General features: G+C 44.1%; 1 protein-coding gene and 1 long non-coding RNA gene across 2 annotated transcripts in view; one reads left to right on the plus strand and one right to left on the minus strand.

Annotated features, from left to right (window-relative positions):
• The window catches only part of EEA1 (early endosome antigen 1), a 153,920-nt gene extending 146,535 nt beyond the window's left edge, over positions 1-7,385 (minus strand). The window contains exon 1 of the mRNA XM_032170894.2: positions 7,133-7,385. Coding sequence (XP_032026785.1) covers positions 7,133-7,156 — 24 coding nt within the window. The 5' untranslated portion in view covers positions 7,157-7,385. The remainder of the gene's footprint in view (positions 1-7,132) is intronic.
• A 276-nt stretch (positions 7,386-7,661) lies between these two features.
• LOC131380857 (uncharacterized) lies at positions 7,662-8,656 on the plus strand. Its single transcript, XR_009209098.1, has 2 exons — positions 7,662-7,902; positions 8,207-8,656. It is a non-coding gene; the product is annotated as an uncharacterized LOC131380857 (long non-coding RNA).
• The last annotated feature ends 10,116 nt before the right edge of the window (positions 8,657-18,772 follow it).

Here is an 18,772-nt window from a genome sequence, read left to right on the forward strand (position 1 = left end):
GAAAGTTATTAGAAGATGGTCAAAGAATGACAGATTACATTAATGCATTTAATATTTCAATACTTTCCATGTAGTCTGTACTCCCTGTTTCTATTCCCTTATTTCCTAGTCATTCATTTCCCCCTATGACTCTCTTGAAACTGAAATAGGTATGACCCAATTGTCACATTCAGTGGGCACTTCTCAGTCCTTATTTGACTCAACTTCTCTTCAACATTTGCACATACCTAACACCTGCCTCTACTTGTCTCCTGAGTGCTGGACCTGTATTTTCTCCTGCCTACTGAACATCTATCTCTACTTGGGAAGTCCAGACCTCTAGTTCACATTTATATTCTTCCCCAACCTTTTCCTCCTCCTCTATCCTTAATCTTAAGTCTATTCCACCACCCTCACAGCTACCCAAACTACTCACAAGTCAACAAGTTCCAGCAATTCTATCCCTCTTCTTGAAAATCAATTTATTCTCTCTCTATCCCCAAAACCACTGCCTGAATTCAAACTTTCATTATCCCTAGACTGAGGGCCAGAGGTCCAGAAATTCTGATTCAATTGAGAAACTCAAAAATCTGGTTTAAGAATTCCAAATGATTCCAATATGCAACGATTTTAAGAACGACAACAACTTTCTAGCTGATCTCTCCCTAATGAAGTCATCCTCTCTACAGGGCCACCAAGTAGTCAATATATATTACTGAAAAACCACCAGGCATCAAGCACCACGTTAGACCTAAACATATAAAGACAACAAAATCTCTACCTTGGCCGGGTGCAGTGGTTCACGCCTGTAATCCCAGCACTTTGGGAAGCCAAGGCGGGCGGATCGCCTGAGGTCAGGAGTTCGAGACCAGCCTGGCCAACATAGTGAAACCCCGTCTCTACTAAAAATACAAAAAAAAAATTAGCTGGGCATGGTGGCGGGCGCCTGTAATCCCAGCTACTCGGGAGGCTGAGGCAGGAGAATTGCTTGAATCCGGGAGGCGGAGGTTGCAGTGAGCCGAGATCGCACCGCTGCACTTCAGCCTGGCCAACAAGAGCAAAACTCCACCTCGAAAATAACATAACATAACATAACATAAAATAACATAAAATAACATAAAATAAAATAAAATAAAATAAAATAAAGATTATCTGGGAGAAATATTTTTGGAGGGTTTTTCCTTATTACAAATTTGATAACTTTAAAATTCTCTGGCTGGGCGCAGTGGCTCATGCCTGTAATCCCAGCACTTTGGGAGGCCGAGGCAGGCAGATCACGAGGTCAGGAGATCGAGACCATCCTGGCTAGGATGGTAGAAACCCTGTCTCTACCAAAAATACAAAAAAATTAGTCGGGCGTGGTGGCGGGCGCCTGTAGTCCCAGCTACTCGGGAGGCTGAGGCAAGAGAATGGCATGAACCCGGGAGGCAGAGCTTGCAGTGAGCCAAGGTTGCGCCACTGCACTCCAGCCTGGGTGACAGAGTGAGACTCAGTCTCAAAAAAAAAAAAAAATTCTCTGTGGCTCCTTACTGTCTACAGTATAAGGTCCAAAACCCTTCAAGCTACCTGTTGCAACCATCCCATCCACATCCAAAAATACGCACAATCCCCCTACTCTATACTAAACCATATCATGCTCTTGGGTTTGTCTGGTTCCTGTCACTAAAACGCCCTTCTGTCCTTTGTCCCTCCTTGCCTGAGTCACTTCCATCCTCTGCAAAGACTTCCACAATCTCTATTCCTTGCCTTCCCCTACCACACCCCCTCTCCACCACAGTTACTTTTTCTTTTGTGCTTACAAACTTTTCCTCTGTGTATCTATTACAACACTTACCACATTGTTTTGTAATTATTTATCTGTCTCCTCCATTAAAACTCCGCAGGTTTTTTTTTTATTCTCAAGAGTGTTTTGCACAGTAGTTAGCACAAAATAAATATTCAGTAGTACATAAAATGAATGCACCTATGTTCTAAGTCCTCATCTACCTCGTCTACAAAAAAAAAAAAAAGTGGAGATTAGAAAAATAAATGAAGTGATAAGAAAAGTGTTCCTTAAAAAAATTTGGAGTTTATAATTATAATAACACTGAAACACCATTTTAAAAAATCAGCCAGCTGTGGTAGTTCACACCTATAATCCCAGCTATTCCTGAGGCTGAGGCAGGAGGGCCACTTGAGCCCAGGAGGCAGGGGCTGCAGTGAACGTGATGGTGTCACTGCACTCCATCCTGGCTGACAGAGCAAGATCCTGTTTCAAAAAAGAAAAAAAAGGAAAAGAAAGTTAAACACCAAAAACAACAACAAAACACCAACATTAGCAGCAGCTAACATTTAAGACTTTTTTTTTTTGAGGGGGGGATGGAGTTTTGCTCGTTGCCCAGGCTGGAGAGTGCAATGGCACGATCTTGGCCCACTGCAACCTCTGCCTCCCAGGTTCAAGCAGTTCCCCTACCTCAGCCTCTCTAATAGCTGGGATTACAGGTGCCTGCCACCACGCCCAGCTAATTTTTTCTATTTTTAGTAGAGATGGGGTTTCACTATGTTGGCCAGACTGGTCTCAAAATCCTGACCTCAGGTGATCCACCCACCTCAGCCTCCCAAAGTGCTGGGATTACAGGCGTGAGCCACTGTGCCTGGCTAAGACTTTTATACATATTAGTTATCTAGTTCTCAACTTTATAAGGAGGCTAGTATTATTACAACTATTTTCCTGAGACACAGAGAAGTAACTTCTCCAAAACTACACAGATAGTAAATGAAATAGGATACAAACCCAGGTAGTCTGGCATCAGAGTTCATGTTCTTAACTACTAAATTACATTATTTCTTTAGCTCAAGCAAAAGGCCACTGGAATTAGAGAAGAAAATTGAGTACTAGCCCTGGTTCTTTTCATTTCTTAATGTCTTCTTTATTCTTAGTTCTAGTCCTGGTTCTTTAATATCTTAATCTCTTCTTTATTCCTAACATGCTAAAAAAAAAAAAAAAAAAAAACTACTCAAAAAGAAAATCATTCCATTACTGTCACTTTTTCAAATTCACTTCAATAAATTAGCAATACTTTCATCAAACTTAGATGTGCAACTCATCTGGGAAGCCTTCCCAACATCTAAAACCAGGGCCCTCTTGCTGGGTGTTCTTGGGGCATCCTGTGTTTGTCCTTCCTAGAACTCATTCAAGAGTATAGTTGTATGAATCTCTGAACAATTCCTCTCTCTTCCACTGGACGCTAAACTCCACAAAAAATTCATGACTGCTTTACCCATCATTGTCTGCAGAGCACACAGTAGGCCCACAAAAGATGTCTCAAAAAAAAAAAAAACCGCTAATCACAGTACGTTACTTTTTTTTTTAACACAGGGTTTCACTCTGTTGCTGGAGTGCAGTGGTGCGATCTTGGCTCACTGCAACCTCTGCCTCCCAGGTTCAAGCAATTCTCCCACCTCAGTCTCCCAAGTAGTTGGGATTACAGGCGTGCACCACGAAGCCTGGCTAATTTTTGTATTTTTTGGTAGAGACGGGGTTTCACCACATTGACCAAGCTGGTCTCGAACTCCTGATCTCAGTGATCTGCACGCCTCAGCCTCCCAAAGTGCTGGAATTACAGGCATGAGCCACTAAGCCAGCCCACAGTAAGTTATAATACTTAAGAAAGAAATGGCCACAAGGTTTACAAGCTGCCTAAGGTACTAAATGTTGATTAAATTTCTAACCATCAAGTACTTTAAATTCATGTTTTTCTTCAAAGGACTATTAAGTAAAATATTCAATACATACATATTGGAGCTACTTCATTTTGGTTTTGTTTTGAGGTTTTTTTGTTTTTGTTTTTGTTTTTGTTTTCCAGCCTCTTTCAAGCCTCAGAGAAACACCTTAGTAAGCTAATGAAAAATGAGGAGCAGTAGCAGGAGGAGGGACAGAAGCAGGAGAACCAGAAACCAAATTTCTGTAAAGTATCCTGAGACTTACTGATGATGTTCAAAGACTTTGAGTTCTAATTGATTGTAAGCACTTTGTCTGTTTCTTCTTTTAAAAAATGCTATTTAAAGGAAACTATTCAGAAGAAAATAAGAATAGTTAAAATGAAAAGGAATGCCACATAATTTCTTTTTTCTTTTTTTTAGATGGAGTTCCGGTCTTGTTGCTCAGGCTGGAGTGCAATGGAGCGATCTCAGCTCACTGCAACCTCCGCCTCCCGGGTTCAAGTGATTCTCCTACCTCAGCCTCCTGAGTCACTGGGATTATAGGCATGCACCACCACTCCCGGCTAATTTTGTATTTTTAGTAGAGTCAGGGTTTCTCCATGTTGGTCAGGCTGGTCTCAAACTCCCAACCTCAGGTGATCTGCCGGTCTCCGCCTCCCAAAGTGCTGGGATTACAGGCATGAGCCACTGCACCCAGCCAAGGAATGCCACATAATTTCAAAGCACAGAGTCCATTTCAAATAAATCTCTAAATTAACAATAGCTTTAATCTTATATCTTAATATCTGTGCTGAGAAATAAGATTAGCAGGGAGGGGCAAAATAGGTTGCCATGTTACACAATTTAAAGATTCAAGTTATACTTGTTGGTAAATACCACTTGTAGAGTTAATAAAATATATATATATTCTAACTTCTAAACTAGTAAGTCACCAGATTTAAGACATTTATCAAAATGTCCCTATTAAATACTCAGCATTAACACTGACCCAACTACATGATAAAAGCTGAACTCCTTCAAAGGGACTCTTAAGTCCTCTCACAATTTGGTCTCTAGCCACCACAGTAGCTTCATCTCTTACTAATTGCTACAGACCATCTCACTTCCTAAGCTTCATTGTTCACACTCCTCATAGTACTACCTGCGCCTTTTATGACTCCATCTCTTTACATTTGCTGTTCCCTCTGCCTGACATGCCCTTCCCTCTTCTGAGCTGTGAATATGCCCTCCTCCCTGAAGCTTTTCCTAATTGCCCTCACCTCCCACAGAGTGCCTCCTGGGTCCTCTTTCCTCTTCATTATTCTATTACATAGCACTGTCATTACTTTTAAATGTTCACCTCCCAAACTGCCTGTGAGTTCTAAAGGGAGGACCCATAGCTTAATCAACTGTTTCCCACCCCTTAGCATGAAGCCTGGCATTTACTGAAACTCAGTATAACTACACTGAATAAAAGAAAGTTCAGTACTTAACTGTGAGAAACACTTCAAACTTTCCTATTAAAGAGTTAACGCATTTAACACAGTGATTCTCAACCAGAGGCAATTTTGCCCCTAGGGGACATTTGGTAAAATCTGGAGGTATTTTTGGTTGTCACAACAAGGGGGAAGGGATATAGGGGAATGCTACTGGCATCTAGTGGGGGTAGATGCCAGGGATGCTGCTAACATCCTACAAGGCACAGGGCAGCCTCCCACAACACAGAATTATCCAGTCACAAATGCCAATAGCGCCGACGTTAAGAAACTCAGTTGTCAACTAACTTATTCAGATGTGATGATTCAGTATCACATCTCTGCAATAACCACAATCAATTTCACTTTTGTAGTTTCAACTGAAGCTTCTTTAACAGTTGATAGGTACGCACCAACATTAAAAATGATCTTCATATAATCTCGATGTTTAACTTTAAACCAAGATTACTAGAAAGCATCCCATATTTCTGAAAACCAATCTATAACTACAGAAGCCACTCTTAAACCAGTAAACACTTTTATTTGTAAACTTCAAAGCAAACCACAGGCAAACTAATTTTCACTTGCAGAACTATGACAGAAACACAATCTGAAACATGAGGTAATCAGTTCCTCCAGGTCTGATAAAAGAAAAGTCTCCTAAAGCCTGAAAGTAAATCATGCACAGATGTCTTTACTGCTGAACTAAGGAAGTGATGGGGAAAGTAAAGGACATGCCCTTGCTACTGCCAAAATCATCGCTTACCAGGATTTCGAAATTCACAAAACACTGCAAAATACAATTAAATGTCAACACAGGTTGTCAGATAAAGAAGTTAACTATTTCTCCCTCTAATAACTGACCAAGTTTCACATGACTTCATTCTTTCAGGAGAAAGCTAGGCAGAAGCAAGAGCACTCCCTTCCTATCTACTGGATGACTCAACTCTCTTCCGCACATTCCTCGGCTGAATCCTACAAATTCACTAATTTCTTTTGTCCTTTGAACTAGTTATCCTACTCCCTCGGTAAAGAACTAATAGGCTTGGCACCTACTTTTCAATCATTTACATTTTGTTACACCCTATCAGCCTCAAAAGGAAAAGAAAAATGCTATACCAAAAAAAACAAATTTAAGTTGATAGGTACAATAACTCTTATAGGAAAAGAGATATGAATTATGTTATTCTAGTAACTGATTCTTAAATGATACACCTACAGTTTTCTAATGCTCTAATCTTTCTATCCTCAAGGTTTTCCAGATTTCAGAGACAGCACTGGCAGAAACTAAGGGTATACCACTTGATCAAGCTTACTGCGAATTTATTCTTGGATAGCTAAAATAAGGTAGTGGGGCTTGGACAGAAAACGTATTTTTAATTAAAAAAAAAAAGTTTCCAACAGTGAGTAACATCTCCCTTCTTGGCTGACTTTGCCAGTGTCAGTCCCACGACAGGGCCCAGGCTAGGCCGGGGCTCACCACACCACCCTCCAATGTGGTCCAAAGGAGAAAGCGGGGCCGTGTGTGGCAGGTGCGCGTCGTGTCAAATTGGGGGGCACGGGGAGTGCGGCGGGTAGGGAAGGGCGAAGCAAGCCGCCTGCAATCTCCCATGGGGCGTTCTCCAGCCAGGCAGGCGGCGGCTGGCCCGTCCCACGGGCACCAACTCTCCATTTTCATTCCCACTCCGGGATCCGGGGAGGAACGCGCCGGCACCACACCCTCCAGCTCGCAGCCCGCTCGCACACACGGAGCCCCGCGCCGGAGCGGGCGCCAGGCCTGGACGCGCGGGGCCACCAGGGCTCCGCCTGCCACCCCGCCGCGTCGGCCCCACCCGCCCTCCCCGCCCCCGGGCCGGGCGACAGAGGCCTAAGCGCCTGCCGGGCTGTGGGGCCTAGGGAAGGAAGGAGCCCGCGCTGAGGAGGGGCGCCCGCGCCGCGGCCCCGAGCTCCGGCTGTCCCGCTCACGTGCTGCCGGAAAGACGGTTTCACTCTCTTACCCTCTGTAAAATCCTCCTTAACATGGTTTAACCACCACCCGGCGCCGCCGCGGTGACTCTCCAGACCCTGCGCGGGGCCACTCACTACTCGGGGCGCGCGGGCGGGAGGGACTGGGCCGGGAGGGGACCGGGAAGGAGGTCGGGGCGAGGCGGTGGCGGCGGCCGCTTGGGCGGCCCCGACTTCCCCACAGGCGGCGAGAGGGAGCACGCGAGAGAGAGCGAGCGAACGACTAGGAAGCCTGCGAGCGCCTCCTACCCGCCCGCCGGGCGGCCCCCGTAACTGACAGGTGGGCGGGCCCGCCCGCGGCCGCCGGGGGGCGGGGCGGTGGTGGGCCCGCCCCTCGCCTGTCCCTTCGCGGGAGGCGGGGCTGAGGGGGGCCGGTCCGGGCCAGCGACCAATCGGAAGCGGTGGCAACGTGGGCAGCTGCGTGACGGACAGGCGGCAGGACGCTGTTGCCGCAGCTTCTTCCGGCTAGCTAGGGGACGCCGAGGCTGCGGAGCGCACGCCTGGGCTCCGTCAGAGGGCCGCGCCCGCGCGACGACCGCGTGCCCGCTAGTGGAAGGCGGGCGAGGACCCCTGGGGGTGTGGGAGGAGGGGACGCCTTAGGCTGTTTTGTAAAATGTGTCGGTGTGACCCCCTCCGGCGGTTGCTCCTGATTCTGGACGTGGTCTTGAGCCTGAGCTATATCCTCGTTTCTGCTGGAAGCGCTGACTCTGCCTCTTAGCCCCTGGGTTGAAGCCAACTAGAAAATCTCAGACGTGCTTAACCGGTCTGTTGGGCATCCCTGCCGTTTTCCAGCCACTGGTTTCCTTTCCCTGCTCCCTTCCTGCTTCTAATTTCAGCCAAAGAGAAAGCAAAGATTTAGAAAAGAAGGGTAGGGAGAAGCTGGAATTTGAATTGGCAAGAGAAGTTTGAGGTTGTCTTTTCTAGATCAAAACAATTTTTAATAGGATGATGTTCACATGTTGCGCTTTCTCTTTCTAAAGCCCGTGCTTGACCTCCTAAGGAATTTTAAGTCCTATTCTGATAATAGATACATGAAGTAAGTTGTCATTAATGCCTCTGTTTTATAGATTAAGAAGAAAATGAGGTCACAGATAAATATCGTGCCAAAACGACGTGGACTTGGAACTGACCTCCAGGCACGATGTCATTATTTAACTCGAGAAATCACAGCTTCTGCGTCTTACCAGTCTGCCAATATTCACAGCCAAGAGGCTCAACTTAACACCCTGGTAGAAAAAGAGAAGCCTTTAATATTGCTTGAATAGGGAAGGAGAGGGAATAATGGAACTAACCTTGCTGGGAGGGAAAAAAAAAAAAACCAACTGAACACTGAATGCAGCCTCTGAAGCAGTGAATGGAGTGCTTTTTGAAAAGTACGTCTAGATCTCTTGAAAAGCAGCACAAAATTAAATATTATTTGCAAATGAGTTAATGAATAGGAAAATGTTTTGTAAAGTATAATGCATTATATAATGTAATACGATATTTCTATCCCAAATATATTTGGTTTTTTATTATGTGTGTGTGTGTCTCTCGATGGTGCAGCAGAACAGTCATGCCTACAGCTAATATATGAGTAATCACTAGCGATAATGCACTTACAAAGCACATACTTTTCCATCTTTCTAAACATGAGGTGCTTTATTTTCAGACAATATGGGAAACATTCTCAGCGACATGGAGTGATAAAAGTGACTTTTTTTCTCTTTTTTGTTTGTTTTTCAAAAATTAGTTTAGGGTCAGGCACACTGATTTTATGCCTGTAATCCCAGCACTTTGGGAGACGGAAGCAGACAGATTGCTTGAGCTCAGGAGTTTCAGACCAACCCGGACAACATGGCAACAACTCGTCTAAAAAAATATTAGCTGGGTGTGGTGGTGTGCGCCTGTGTTCCCAGCTACTCAGGAGGCTGAGGTGAGAGGATCACCTGAGCCCAGGGAGGTTGAGGCTGCAGTGAGCTATGATCTCACCACTGTACTCCATCCTGGGTGACAAAATGAGACCCTGTCTTTAAAAAAAAAAAAAAAAAGTGTAAAACTGCTTATTAATGTTACACGCTAAGACCTTCTTTACTGAAATTCTCCTGTAGAATCCTTTGAATAATATAATAGGCTCTCATCTACAGCTGAGCTAGATGGATTATTGGAAAATCTGTGTACTCCCCTGCACAGTTCATGATAACTCCATCACTGGGATAATACACTGGAGAACTTGATTACTCCAAAAGAAAATAAGCAGTGGGTGAGAGATAACCATGTAAGAATACCCTTCACTAATCTAGCAGCTTCCTACACATAGCAGTTCTGCTTACCCTGTCTGACCACTAATTCCTATCCGTTCAGCTATGGTGCATTAATATTCCTGCACCATCTATTTACTTTGATCCTCAGCAAGACCTCAAATCCATTGGCCCCTCTTACTTTCTTAATATCAGTCATTTCCCTAGCCTACTCATTTCCATCAAAAGCCAACCTAAAGCCCATGGTCCAACTTTACAATCTTCCCTTTGCAAATATGCTTAACTTCTTCACCTTTTTTTTTTTTTTTTTTTTTTTGAGATGTAGTCTGTCGCCCAGGCTGGAGTGCAGTGGTGAAATCTCACTGCAATCTGTGCCTCCTGGGTTCAAGCGATTCTCCTGCCTCAGCCTCCCAAGTAGCTGGGACTACAGGCACCCACCACCACGCCCAGCTAATTTTTTGTATTTTAGTAGAGACGGGGTTTCACCGTGTTGCCCGGGCTGGTCTCGAACTCCTGAGCTCAGGTAATCCACCCACCTCTGCCTCCCAAAGTGCTAGGATTACAGACGTGAGACACCACACCCGGCCACTTCACCTTTCTCTTCCTCCATTGCTTTTGTCTAGCAGATGCCAAACCCTGGTTAAGTTCGACTAACCATCTACTCTCTGCTGCACAGGATCCATAGGAATAGAAGGCTGGGCGCGGTGGCTCACGCCTGTAATCCCAGCACTTTGGGAGGTGAGCGGGGGTGGATCACCTGAGGTCAGGAGTTCAAGACCAGTCTGGTGAACATGGTGAAACCCTATCTCTACTGAAAATACAAAAATTAGCCGGGCATGGTGGCGCACAACTGTAGTCCCAGCTACTAGGGAGGTGAGGCACGAGAATCACTTGAAGGCAGGAGGTGGAGGTTGCAGCGAGCTGAGATCACGCCATTGCACTCCAGCCTGGGTAACAGAGTGAGACTTCGTCTAATATATATATATATGAATAGGAAATTGTCTAAAAATCACTAGAGACACACATATATAACTGGGATTGTTGGGCTCATTCTGCATTAATAACCACAGATCTCAGGCGTATGTCTCCCCAACAAGAATATAAATTTTCTGAGCACAAGGATCTTGTCCCCCCTTCAGTGCTGTGACCCCAAAACTAAAACATTGCTCAATTCATGGTAAGCACTAAATAAATATTTGTTGAATGAATGAAGGAAGGATTGAAGGAATAAAAGGTATGTAATTACTCCTTTAACAGTTGCCCAGCAGCATTCCTGTTACACGTTATTTCTGTCTTCTTTCTCAAGATCTTCGAGATGGCCTACGCATCTATAGTTGCTGCACTTTCTTACTCTGTATTTTCTTCTTGACCCATTCCAATCAAGCCTCTGTAGCCTGTGTCCCACTGACTCCGATAAGGCTGTTCTTATGATCACTAATGACCTGCATGTCTCCTATTCCAGTGACTACGTTATTGTTTCAACTTTCACTGTTTCCTTTATAGAAAACAGGCAGCCACTTTCTCCTTGAGTTACTTTATTCTCTTGGCTTTCTTGACACTATACTTTCTGGTTTTTCTCCTCATTGCCCACTCCCTCTATGTCTGATGGCTTCTCTACTGCGTATCTTAATGTTGGAGTGTCCCTACTCTGTTCTGGGGCCCTTGCTTTCATCTGTCATACTCAGCCTAGAAGTAATCTCAACTGGTCCCCTGGCTTTAAATTTCATTTATCAGGCTGGGCGCAGTGGCTCACACCTGTAATCCCAGCACTCTGGGAGGCCAAGGTGGGTGGACCACGAGGTCAGCAGTTCAAAACCAGCCTGGCCAACATGGTGAAACCCTGTCTCTACTCAAAATACAAAGATTAGCCCGGCATGATGGTGCGGGCCTGTAATCCCAGCTGCTCGGGTGGCTGAGGCAGGAGAATGGCATGAACCTGGAAGGCAGAGATTGTGGTGAGCCGAGATCGTGCCACTGCACGCCGGCCTGGGCAACAGAGCGAGATTCCATCTCAAAACAACAACAAAAAAAAGAATTATCTACTTCATATTTCTTCTTGGATGTCCATTGAGCATCTCAAACTTAACAAGGCCCAAACAAAACTGTTTCATTTTTATCCTCAAAAGTTCACTAGTTTTCCTTTCCCAGTATGTATCACTACCAGATACTTAGTTGATTCAAACCAAAAATCTCTTTATCTCACCACTTCTCCTCCTTCCAGCAAATCTGTCAGGATATCCTGACAGATCCACCTCCAAAATATATCCCAAATCTGACACTTCTCACAACTTTCACCCTAGTTTATAGCCCCTTCATCTCCTGTCGAGACTACCAGAATAGCCTTCTAGTTGGTCTCCCGCCTTTTACTTTGGCTTCTCTGTAATCCATTCATTACACAGAAGCCAGGGACAACTTTTTAAAATGCAAATCAAAAATGTCACTGCCCTCCTAGATTGTAGCTTCCCATTATCATCACAATGAAATCCAAATACCTTATCCTGGCCTACACGCCCTGCTGATCTGGGCCTGCCTGCTTCTCTGCTTTCCACTTAGAACATCCTCCCCTTGGCCCACTATGCCCCAGCTGCTCTGGATTTTTCTCAGTTGCACAAAACCTATTCCTGCCTGTACACCAACCAGTTCCTATTTAGGGAATGCTTTTTCCTGAAATCTGGTAGTTAATTTTGTGTCATTCAGATTATTCCCTTAAAGTCACCTCCTTAGAAAGGTCTTCAAGGACCACCTCATCCAAAGTGCTTCAAATCTCTAGTCACCCATTCTAATTCTCTACATGGTAGAGAAACTACCACTTCTGACTTCTCTTGTTTGTCTGTGTATGTCTTCCCAACAAGAATGTCAGTTTTCTGAGCACAAGGATCTTGTCCCCTCTTCAGTGCTGCAACTTCAAAACCAAAACATTGCTCTATTAGTGGTAAACACTAAATAAATATTTGTTGAATGAATGAAGGATTGAAGGAATGAAAGGTATATAATTACTCCTATAACAATTAACTTCCGAGGTTCCTCAAGCTAACATCTTCCTACTTATGAAGAAGTGATCCAAATGCAACAATCCTGAAAGTAATCTGACAATCTTTTGATCCTACCTGACAATCTTTTTTCTTTTTACATAATGTGTATGTATGTTTCTTGACTCTTCAAAATTTCCCAATATTTATGGGAAACAACCTATTTCTTACTTTCCATAAATTAGAACATTGGGCCAGGCATGATGGCTCACACCTGTAATCCCAGCACTTGGGAGGCCAAGGCAGGCAGGTCACCTGAGGTCAGGAGTTCAAGATCAGCCTGGCCAACATGGTGAAACCCCGTCTTTACAAAAATACAAAAATTAGCTGAGCATGATGGCAGGTGCCTATAATCCCAGCTATTCAGGAGGCTGAGGCAGGAGAATCCCTTGAATCCGGGAGGCGGAGGTTGCAGTGAGCCAAGATCGGGCCATTGCACTGTAGCCTGGGTGACAGAGCAAGACTCCGTCTCAAAAAAACAAAACAAAACAAACAAACAAAACATTGTTAAGGCACCTTTCTTGTCAGTTTCCTGTGCTATAACCAAATAATTCATTTCCAACTAGAAGCAAGTCCATGAAAAAAATCACAATATCGCTTGAACCCGCAAGGCAGAGGTTGCAGTGAACCAAGGTCACGCCATTGCACTCCAGCCTGGGCAACAGAGCAAGAAACCATCTCGGGAAAAAAAAAAAAAGAAAAATCACAACAAAAATAAGCAAAGTGTAGATGATGGCTCTGTATAAGTAAGGCCAAAACAGTTTATGGATTCTTTAGAATCCAGACATGACCACTAACCCAACTAAAATAGCTTTTTCTTTCTTTTTCCTTTTTTTTGGTTTTTAAATTAACTGAATTGTTCACAAATTATGTTAGCATCGTTGAACTAACTAGTTGAAGCCTAGCATCAATCTATGCTTCTTTCAGCCCTTGAGGGCAGGGTAGGGAGGGCAGTAAAGATGAGGAGCTCAGAGGAGTTGGGAGATACATGAATTCTCTAGTACTTCCTGCTGGTTTTCTCCAGGCCCTAGCTGACTTGCATAACCTCAAGAAAAGTATCTGGTCTCCACTGAATTTATTTGAAGGCAGGATTAGGGAAAATTCAAAATAATAGTGAGGACTAAGTTCTGATTTTTTTATTTTGCCCAAATTCCTACCTAAGGGGCCTAGGGAGTCATGTCCTTCAAACCATAAATTATCAGATGGGTTTTATTTGATCCTATATATAGTGACTTACTTTTCTTTTTTCTTTTTTTTTTGTTGTTGTTGTTGTTGAGACTGAGTCTCTCTCTGTCGCCCAGGCTGGAGTGCAGTGGTGCAATCTCAGCTCACTGAGAGCTCCGTCTCTCGGGTTCACGCCATTCTCCTGCCTCAGCCTCCCAAGTAGCTGGGACTACAGCTGCCTGCCACCACGCCCGGCTAATTTTGTTTTGTATTTTTAGTAGAGATGGAGTTTCACCATGTTAGCCAGGATGGTCTCGATCTGCTGACCTCGTGATCCGCCCACCTTGGCCTCCCAAAGTGCTGGGATTACAGGCATGAGCCACCACGCCTGGCCTATAGTGACTTACTTTTCAGTCTTACTCTGGCATAACATTATGACACAAGGAAAAAAATTAAACCCCCAAATATATTTTCTTGCCATACCTTGAAAATGTCCTGCAAAGTCTCTTGTGGGAAAAATCCACATCCTATAGAGAATCCCCTTTCCCCTTTGGTTTCCTTCTTTCCTTTCCAGATCCAGGAGATAATCAACTAAGAGCCAGGCACCCTTTTAGGTCCAATAAGAAACATTTTACAACCTACTCTCTCTCTCTGTCTCTTTTTTTTGAGATGGAGTTTCAATCTTTCACCCAGGCTGGAGTGAGGTGGTGCGATCTCAGCTCACTGCAACTTCTGCCCCCCGGGCTCAAGTGATTCCCCTGCCTCAGCCTCCCAAGTAGCTGGGATTACAGGTGCGTATCACTACACCAGGCAGATTTTTGTATTTTTAGTAGAGACGAGGTTTCACCATGTTGGCCAGGCTGGTCCCAAACTCTTGACCTCAGGTGATCCACCTGCCTTGGTCTCCCAAAGTGCTAGGATTACAGGTATGAGCCACCATGCCTGACCACAACCTGCTGTCTCTCTGAAGTCTGCTGAGAGATTCTTCTGCACAATAAACTTGGTCTCCACAATCCTTTTTCTCAACCTGAACATTCCTTTCCATTAATCCCAGGTCTTCAGATAAACTCAACCAGCTGTCAATCAGAAAATTTAAATTTGCCTATAGCCTGTTTTAAGTTGTCCCGCCTTTCTAAACCAAACCAATGTATTTCTTAAATGTATATGATTGATGTCTCATGCCTTCCTAAAATATATAAAACCATGCTGTACCCCAACCACCTCGGGCACATGTTCTCAGGACTTCCTGAGGGCTGTGTCATGGGCCATGGTCACTCATATTTGGCTTAGAATAAATCTCTTAAAACATTTTACACAGTTTGGCCAGGTGCGGTGGCTCATGCCTGTAATCCCAGCACTTTGGGAGGCCGAGGTGGGCGGATCACCTGAGGTCAGGAGTTTGAGACCAGCCTGGCCAACATGGTGAAACCCCGTCTCTACTAAAAATACAAAATTAGCCGGGCATGGTGGCAGGCACCTGTAATCCCAGCTACTCAGGAGGCTGAGGCAGGAGAATCACTTGAACCCAGGAGGCAGAGGTTGCAGTGAGCCGAGATCACACCATTGCACTCCAGCCTGGGGTATGAGAGCAAGACTTTGTCTCAAAAAAAAAAAAATTTTACACAGTTTGACTCTTTTTGTCGACAATAATTACATTTTAAGATATATTATAAATAATATTCTTCCAGCCTAGGCAACATAGCAAGACCCTCTCTCTATAAAAATTTAAAAATTAGCTGGGCGTGGTGGCACACGCCTGTAGTCCTAGCTACTTGGGAAGTTGAAGCAGGAGGATTGCTTGCATGCAGGAGTTTGAGGCTATAGTGAGCTATGACAGCACCAGTGCATTCTAGCCTGAGTGACAGAGACATTGTCTCTAAATAAATAAATACATGTTTTAAAATAAATGAAAAGAAAAATGATATTCTTGGCCGGGCATGGTGGCTCACGCCTGTAATCCCAACACTTTGGGAGGCCGAGGCGGGTGGATCACTTGAGGTCAGGAGTTCAAGACCAGCCTGACCAACACAGAAACCCCGTCTCTACTAAAAATACAAAAGTTAGCCGGGCATGGTGGTGCACACTTGTAATCCCAGCTACTCAGGAGACTGAGGCACGAGAATCACTTGAACCTGGGAGGTGGAGGTTGCAGTGAGCTGAGATCACACCACTGTACTCTAGCCTGGGTAACAGAGTGAGACTCTGTCTCAAAATAAAAATAAAATAAAATAAATATTTTAAAAATGATGTTTTTAATATATGTGATAAGCAATAGCCAAGTCTATCACATTTAAACTTCAAGTTGGTAGAGTACAAAATAGACAGTGTAAAGGTGGCACAATAAAAATTCCCATCTATGATAACAGGGTGACTCTTGAATGCCAGTGTCTCCTAAGCAAGACCTGCCTGTGGACCCCAAGCTGAGCAGCCAACAAAATGTAATATAACATTTAAAGTACTACAAAAGTGGTGTGGGTAAATTTTAGAAACAGAAATAATATCTGAAGCTATTTTCTGAAATATGTTTGTGGGATTGTGGAAGCTAAAGCAACTCCATCTTAGATGCTAATCCACCATGTTGACATCTGATTAATCCGTGTTCCAGGAAGGCCTCTAAGATTTCTGCTTTTTCCATTGTTACAGTGAATCCTTCCCTCAGGTCAAAACAACCTTGACCATAAATCCTACCTTAGCCAGACTCACACAGCATACTTGCCTTCCCCTTGGAAGTCAACTTCAATTGTCCTACACATTTTTTCCCTATGATATATAAGCCCTGGGTCTGAAAGGTAATGGAATGGGGGTCCACCAACTCCCTTGTGGACGTCTGAGACTGTGCCTTCTTTTTGTAAAACCCTGTTAAATGTTTCTTTTTGAGAATTGGTTATATCAGCCTCTTTCTTCAGCCTCTCAGCTTCCTCAGACATTGGGGTAGGTTTGCACAGACCTACTCACCACAGAACAGTGGTCAGGTGAAGTTATTTAGAGTGCAGTATAGACATGGCATCCCTGCATTAGTCAGAACTTAGATTTCTTTTTTTTTTTTTTTTTTTTTTTGGAGACGGAGTCTCGCTCTGTCACCCAGGCTGGAGTGCAGTGGCGCGATCTCGGCTCACTGCAAGCTCCGCCTCCCGGGTTCCCGCCATTCTCCTGCCTCAGCCTCTCCGAGTAGCTGGGACTACAGGCGCCCGCCACCACGCCCGGCTAATTTTTTGCATTTTTAGTAGAGACGGGGTTTCACCGTGGTCTCGATCTCCTGACCTCGTGATCCGCCCGCCTCGGCCTCCCAAAGTGCTGGGATTACAAGCGTGAGCCACCGCGCCCGGCCAGATTTCTTTAAATTTGTGGAGTTTAGTGTTTTTGAAAGCGTGTTCCTTGAAGCCCTAGAGTCCTCAGAAGCCACCTCAGTGGATGGAGAAAATCGAGCAACTGAGGCCCTGTGTTATTCACCTTTGCATTAGCTGGTATAGCTTTACTTTTATCTTTATGTGTTTTACGTAATAGGGTGCTGAAGAAGAATTCTTTCTTTCTTTCTTTTCCTTTCTTTTTTCTTTTTTTTCTTTTTCATTTTCTTTTTTTTGGATGTAGATAGGATCTCACTCTGTCACCCAGGCTGGAGTGTAGTGCTGCGATCTCAGCTCATTGCAGCCTCAACCTCCTGGCCTCAAATGATTCTCCCACAGTGCTGGGATTACAGATGTGAACCACTGTGCCCAGCCTGACATTTTCTTTACACTGTACACTTCAGGCATGCCGAACTATTACACATTTCTGGGCTCACATAGTGTCTCCCTTACTTCTGAACCATTATGTATGCTATTTCATATGCCTGGAATGTTCCCTACACTCATCCTACTGTTACTTGTCTAATTCCTACTCATCTGCAAGTCTCACCTTGCCTCCCAAACCAAACTACATGGCCTACGTATACCTACATTTTTGTACTCAACCCTGTAACTACAGGGAAGAAGAGACCTTGAGTCAAACACTCAAAACACTCCAGGCCACATGACAAATTTGACAAAAATGTAAGGTACGTCTTCCAACTACCTTCTCTTGTTCTGAATACATACCCCCCAATTATAATTGGCTTCCCATGTAGTTTTGTCTTTATAGAGTAAATGCACTGGTCCCATTGGTACAGCACAACTCACATAAAAAATTTGTTGCCCATTGTGAATTAATACCATTTCAGCCTCTGTACGTTTGAATAATATGAGTCTGCTAAGAGAAGAATTTACTTTCAACATGCTGACCAAAATTCAAGTTTTGAACCTGCTGAGCAAAGATTCAGAGCCTGGACCACAGTGAATTTACCAATGTAAATTAGCTTCCTGAGGTCTCTTGACAGCTAGCCAGCTGGCCTCCCTACATGATATAATTAGGATGATGGGCTGCATACAATTTAGACCTACAGCACTTCTATCTCCCCTTAGAATTTGATAGAAACTCAGTGGTAGAAGGTTCCAGAGGCTAATTATAACAATACCATTGATTAAACTCATAGATTACTTAGAATGGTCTGAACATTTAAAGTAATGCAGTAAGGACTCAAATAAATGGTTTTTGTGAAATGCTAATCTGAAAGCGTCTTGCTAGCATACAGATGGCAGCATAAGTAAAGAACAGAGATGGTAAAGTACTCTAAAGTATTATTACTAGTGACATTATTATTTTGTAAAATATATTCTAGTGACCGGGCGCGGTGACTCATGCCTGTAATCCCAGTACTTTGGGAGGCCGAGGTGGGCGGATCACGCGGTCAGGAGATAGAGACCATCCTGGCTGACACGGCAAAACAAAAAATTCGGGGTGGGGGGGGGCCAGTGTCCAGTATCAGGGTGAGGCAGGAACTGGGTGAACCGGAAGCAGTAACCAAATGGCGACACATATATTCTAGTGAAAGAGGTACATACACACACTCCCTCTCTCTTCTTATTTGTATCTATTTCTATCTAGAAAAGTTTTTTTTTGTTGTTGTTAAAAGAGAAAAACTTACTTGATAACTCAGAGCAATCATCCCTTATTTATGTCATTGTTTCTAAGTGATATCAAATGAAATTTAAAATTAAAATTTGTAAGATAACATAACACAATACACTTTTTTTTTTTTTTAGATGAAGTCTCACCCTGTAGCCCAGGTTGGAGTGCAATGGCTCGATCTTGGCTCACTGCCACCTCTGCCTCCTGGGTTCAAGCA

The sequence above is a fragment of the Hylobates moloch genome, unplaced genomic scaffold, assembly GCF_009828535.3.
Source record: "Hylobates moloch isolate HMO894 unplaced genomic scaffold, HMol_V3 SCAFFOLD_12, whole genome shotgun sequence".
Lineage (NCBI taxonomy): Eukaryota > Metazoa > Chordata > Mammalia > Primates > Hylobatidae > Hylobates > Hylobates moloch.